This window comes from Echinops telfairi, unplaced genomic scaffold, assembly GCF_000313985.2.
Source record: "Echinops telfairi isolate 266 unplaced genomic scaffold, ASM31398v2 ScPeMD7_7469;HRSCAF=8507_1, whole genome shotgun sequence".
NCBI lineage: Eukaryota > Metazoa > Chordata > Mammalia > Afrosoricida > Tenrecidae > Echinops > Echinops telfairi.
Window position 1 is genome coordinate 133,135,205 of NW_022111373.1, and position 5,726 is coordinate 133,140,930.

The 5,726-nt window shown below is 37.3% G+C and overlaps 1 protein-coding gene across 4 annotated transcripts in view; it reads left to right on the forward strand.

Annotated features, from left to right (window-relative positions):
- CDH18 (cadherin 18) overlaps positions 1 to 5,726 on the forward strand; it is a 653,448-nt gene that overhangs the window by 532,197 nt on the left and 115,525 nt on the right. For all 4 annotated transcript variants that reach the window (XM_045285189.1, XM_004698093.2, XM_013008043.3 and 1 more), the window contains exon 6: positions 3,878 to 4,065. In XM_045285189.1, the coding sequence (XP_045141124.1) occupies positions 3,878 to 4,065 (188 nt within the window). The remainder of the gene's footprint in view (positions 1 to 3,877; positions 4,066 to 5,726) is intronic.

The window sequence follows — 5,726 nt, forward strand, 5'->3', positions numbered from 1 at the left end:
CTGATGACAGATGGAGCTTGGCCCGAAGCCAAGAAAACCACAAAGATGTGTACTTGTGTTTTATTGACTATTCCAAGGGATTTGAATGTGTGGATCATAACAAGCTATGGGTAACTTTGAAAAGAAGGGGAATTCCAGAGCTCTTCGCTGTTCTCTTGCAGAACTTGTCCAAGGATCAAGAGGCAGTTGTGCTAACAGAACAAGGTAATACTGCATGGTTTAAACTAGGAAAGATGTTCAATAGGGTGATATCATCTCGCCATATTTATTCAATCTGTATGCTGAGTCAATAATCAGAAAATCTGTTTCATATGAAGAAGACTGTGGCTTCAGAATTGGAGGAAGACTTGTGAACAATTTGCTGTGTGCAGATGACAGAACCTTGCTTGCTGCAAGTGTGGAGGATTTGAAGCACTTGATGAAGATCCAGAATGTAGCCTCAGTACGTATCATAACTGAGTGTAAAGAAGACCCAAATCTCAGAACTGGGACAGCAGGGAACATCATGATATATGGAGATAAGTTCAAGCTGACAAAGATTTCCTCTTACTTGGATCTACAAGCTTACTTGGATCTAGTGTATTGATGAGCAAGGATGATACTTAGGGGGCTAAGGTGTGCCTCGCCCAAGCCATTGTATTTTCAATTGCCTCATATGCAAGGAAATAGTGAACACTGAATAAGGAAGACAGAAGAAAAATGGATCCATTCTAATTCTGGTTCTGGAGAATATTCAAAGTACCGTGGACTGCTAAAATTTCAAGCTGATCTGTCTTGGAAGAAGTGCTTTTTAGAGGCAAGAATGGAAAGACTGGATCTTACATACTTTGATCGTGGTCTCAGGAGAGACCAGTCCCTGGAGAAGGAGATCTTGTCTGGTAAAGTAGGGCTGCAGCGGAAAAGAGAATGGCCCTCGAGGAGATGGATTAACACTGGGGCTGCAACATTAGGCTCAAGAATAACAATTGTGAGGATGGCATAGGCCCAATAGTGGTTTCTTTTGTTGTGTATAGTGTTGCGAAGGGTTGGAACTGACTTGATGACCCCTAACAACACCTTCAATACACTTGAAAACTAGAATGTCAGTAAAAAAGAGCAAGATGCAAACAAATGCAGAGTGCGTGTAACTAAATACAAACATTATATGATCACAATTGGTATTTTGAAAAATAAATGCAAAGTGAAATCATAAAGCATCATACTTCTGAGCTGGATGTGCATAGACTTTGATTAGGTCAAGTGGCCCTTGCCTGTGTCTATAATAATTTATTTCTTTTTTATTCACTTTGGGAACAAATGTATATAAATAAGAGTGTCTGGACACGTGCATTTTATTACCTTCCTTTATATGCTTAAAAAATATCAAAATAAAGTCATAGGGAGAATTAAGGAAAACTATGTGACTGCGATTATTTTGTGTGTGTGTATAGATAGATAGATTTCCCAAGCACTGGGCAAAAGATCCCTGGATGACAAAGATTAAAAAGGCTTCCTTGATTTTAGCATATAAAAAGCCACTGGGCACAATAGTGGCGATGTACATAAATTTCATATTCGAATTTCAAAGTGCCCAAATGTTCACAACATAAAAGATTTTGGATTTGTTATAGAGTCTATGGGTTGGGCAGCTGGCTACCTCTGGTTAGCGTTTCTCATGAGCACTATAGCTAACTGTGGTCTAAGCGCATGGTCTGTGGTCTCATTCGAAAGCTTGCCTGAGATAGGGTGCAATGTATTTCCATTCCCTCACTAAATTCATGTGACTGCTGGGCCTTAATACCTTGAGAAATAGGCCTGTAACAGGCTTTTCTCGTGATTAGTGAACCAAGAAAAAGAGATCCCAAGAGAGAAACCACATCCTTATAGTAATGCCATCAGGAACTGCCCATTAATCTTCGATTCATTGGAAGTGAGTCACTTACTGCAGCCAACATTCAACAGGAGGAGGTCTTGAGCAGGGTTCTAACCAGGAAGTTCATGTTATTAGGAGCTACTGAACTACCGTATATACTCCTGTATGAGCCAAGTTTATCAGCACATTTTTAATGGTTTTTTTTTGGTGGTAAAATTAGGAGCCTTCCTTCCAGACCAATGGTGTAAGTGGTGATATTGGGAGGGTGGAGGGTGGGTTGGAAAGGGGGAACTGATTACAAGGATCTACATAGAACCTCCTCCCTTGGGGATGGGCAACAGAAAAGTGGGTGAAGGAAGACGTTGGACAGTGTAAGATATGACAATATAATAATTTATAAATTATCAAGGGTTCATGAGGAAGGGGGGAGCAGAGAGGGAGGGGGAAATGAGGAGATGTTATCAAGAGCTCAAGTAGAAAGCAAATGTTTTGAGAATGATGATGGCAACAAATGTACAAATGTGCTTGACACTATGGATGGATGTATGGATTGTGATAAGAGTTGTATGAGCCCCCAATAAAATGATTTTAAAAAAAAGTTAGGTGCTTCAGCTGATATTCAGGATGGCTTATACCCGGGTATATATGGCAACCAGTAATTTATGTTTCCTTGACTTAAATAAGTTCTATGTGTCAAGTATCATGTTTTCCTTAGTCTTTTCTTCTCATTACCTATGGAAGAAAAATGAAAGAAATACTTACTGAAAAGTTTATAAACACATGAACATACAAACACAGCTAAAATCCATTGTCTTACATCTGATTTTTAAAATATTCTATTTTAATTAACTCTAGAAACCAATAATAATACTGAAGCCACTATCCCTATATATTAGCTTTTTTTAAACATCAAACAAAAAGCTAAGAGCATTTATTTTTAAAGAAGTTCTGTAACCACTTATCTATATGGTCTATTTACATAATTAAATAAAGTGTGCATTGTTATTAATTTTATTTTTACCAAAACTTTGAAAATCAAGTTACATTTTAGTCCAAGTTGATTTTTATTTGTATTATTCTTAGGAATTGAATGCAGTAAGTTGCTTAAATGAATATACTTTTATTTATCAATAAAATGATTAGTAAAGATAAGCATCATGCTTCTTAATATTCATTATGTAATCACCCATAGTAAACATCTCTTTTGGAATTTAATATCAGTGTAAACTTTGAGTAACTAATGAGAATGTTCAATGAGAATCTATAATCTTTATTGTTGTTGCTGTAAAAGATTAATTCAAATTTTGGTCACAATTACAGTACCGTAGTATGTGAATACTGTATTAAATACACAGATTTCTGCTAGGTTACTGTTTTTCTAATGTTTTACAAATCCTATTTTATTTACGAAAGCTCTTTCAGATTTGTTTTAGAAGCGTATAAAACAATTAATAAATATGAATTTATATATGTACATATATATGCATCTACTCTCGCTCTCTGCCATAGATGGTACATTTCCCTAATTTTCTGTCTGTTGATTTAAACAATAATCTACAGTCATTGCTACCGATTGCCCTTGACATCCTTCCATGTTCTTATGTTCGTTGTCAAACTCCCATGCTCTCAAGTTTAATTTCTATAACACACGGATAGAGAAATACATTGTAGATTGCAGTAACATGTGACCAAGTCACTTTTGGACAATCTAATACTGGCAATTGACCTCTATAATCCATATTCTTGGTACCTATGGGTTTACTGCTAGTAAAATATTTTTTATTCAGAGAACTACACATCTAAGTCAGATATCTATACAGTTATGCATGAATGCATGTATCTTATAAATTATAATTTTCATATTTAGAGGTCATATATATTTAGTACTTTTTGTATTTTTATATCTGGAACAAAATATGCTTTATGTGGTACATAAGGAAATGTTCACCTCTATTGTTGTCTAAATAGTTTAACAGCTTTTCCCTTGATTATTAGTAAACACACCGAATATCAAATATTTTCCAGAGCACTATCAGCTGTATGTTCCTGAGTCAGCTCAAGTTGGTTCAGCTGTTGGGAAAATCAAGGCTAATGATGCAGACACTGGCTCCAATGCTGACATGACATATTCCATCATAAACGGCGATGGTATTGGGATATTCTCCATCTCCACTGACAAAGAGACCAGAGAAGGGATACTTTCCTTAAAGAAGGTAAGAAGACTGTAATTTATCATGATTCAGGAAACTTGTACATCTTTCTTTAAATGAAACTTTGGTATAAATAGGACTAATCCAAACTCTCAAGTGAAATTATAAACATTCTCTCGTTCAGATGCAATTGCATTTTAGTCATGTGTGTCTATGGTGTAATGTTCTTCCTGCCACTGTATTACAAAAAGGTAGAATGATCGGATAGAGAGTACTACATGAGTCTACGGCCATACCAACTTGAACGTGCCCGATCTCATCTGATATCGGAAGCTAAGCAGGGTCGGGCCTGGTTAGTACTCGGATGGGAGATTACAACATGAATGTGCTTCTCCTTTCTTCATGTTTTGTACTTCTGCTTAATTTCACCTTGAAATATCCAAATAGCTATTAAGGACTTAATGCAATGCATTGGAACTGAATATAAGACATTATGAGAGTATCAAAATAGTGATTTGTTAGTACTTAGAGGACTTCATGGATAATAATTCATTAAAATCGCACTCTAAATTGTAAATAGCCTTCAAATTAAGATTTTCATCAATAATGTATCAAAAATAAAGGGCAATTAAAAAATGAATTTCAAGAAAAACGTATTTCAAAATCTATATAATTCTGATGTAAAAATAATTTTATATATAATTAAGGGCTGCAGCCTAATGGGTTAAGCAAGGTAAGTAGTTTGAACCCACCACCCACTCCTCTGGAGAGAGATGAGACTTTCTATCCCCTTAAAGAGTGACAGTCTCAGATATGCACAGGGCCAGTTAAGCTTTGGGGTGCTAACCACAAAGTCAGCAGTTGGAAAGCACCAGGCACTCTATGGTAAAATGTGAGGCTTCTGTCTTCTGTTCAGAGGTACAGCCAAAGAAGCCCCTGTGACAGTTCTACCCTGCCCTACAGGGTCTCCATAAGTACTATGACCTGATAGCAGCGGGTTTGGTTTCTACAGGGGCACTGAGTACATACTGACTCATTATTGTGATTTTTTTAATAACAAAATTCTTAAGATATTTTTCAGTCACTATTGTCTGAAGTATGTGAAAGCACACAGGAAAAAGCAATGTGCGAAATTAAATACCACCCTGAGTTATTGAATCCTTGGTACAGAGAGTTGCAGGTTACAAAGGCTATCATTTTCTCAGTTTGACCCTAAGTCTAGGTCTGCAATTCACATTTCTTGGTAAGCTGATGCCAGCACATTACCGTCGTATTCAGCCTTAAGGGACTCCTGGTTACACCCTTGTGGCTACTCTCACTCCCTGCCATCCAGTCAAGGTTGACTTATAGCAACCCCCTGTGAGTTTCTGAGCCAATCACTGTGTGCTGGAGTAGAAAGCCCACGACAAGATCAGTGATTCAAACCTAGGAGCAGCTCCTTAGCAGAAGGATGAGGCTGTCTGTTCCTGTAAGGACTTATAATCTCAGATACCTTTTATAGGGTCCCTGAATGAGCATTGACTTGACAGTGGTGGCATGGTTTGGAGGTTTTGGGGGTGGTTTAGGGTAGGAAAGGGAACCCTGGTGGTTCAATGAATAAAACCCTGTCGACAAACCAAAAGGCCAGCAGTCTCAGGAGGAGCAAGCATTTGCTTCTGTGAAGATGATTGTCTTTGAGATCAGATGGCGTAGTATAGTAATATTCTGCCCCATCGGGTTTGGAA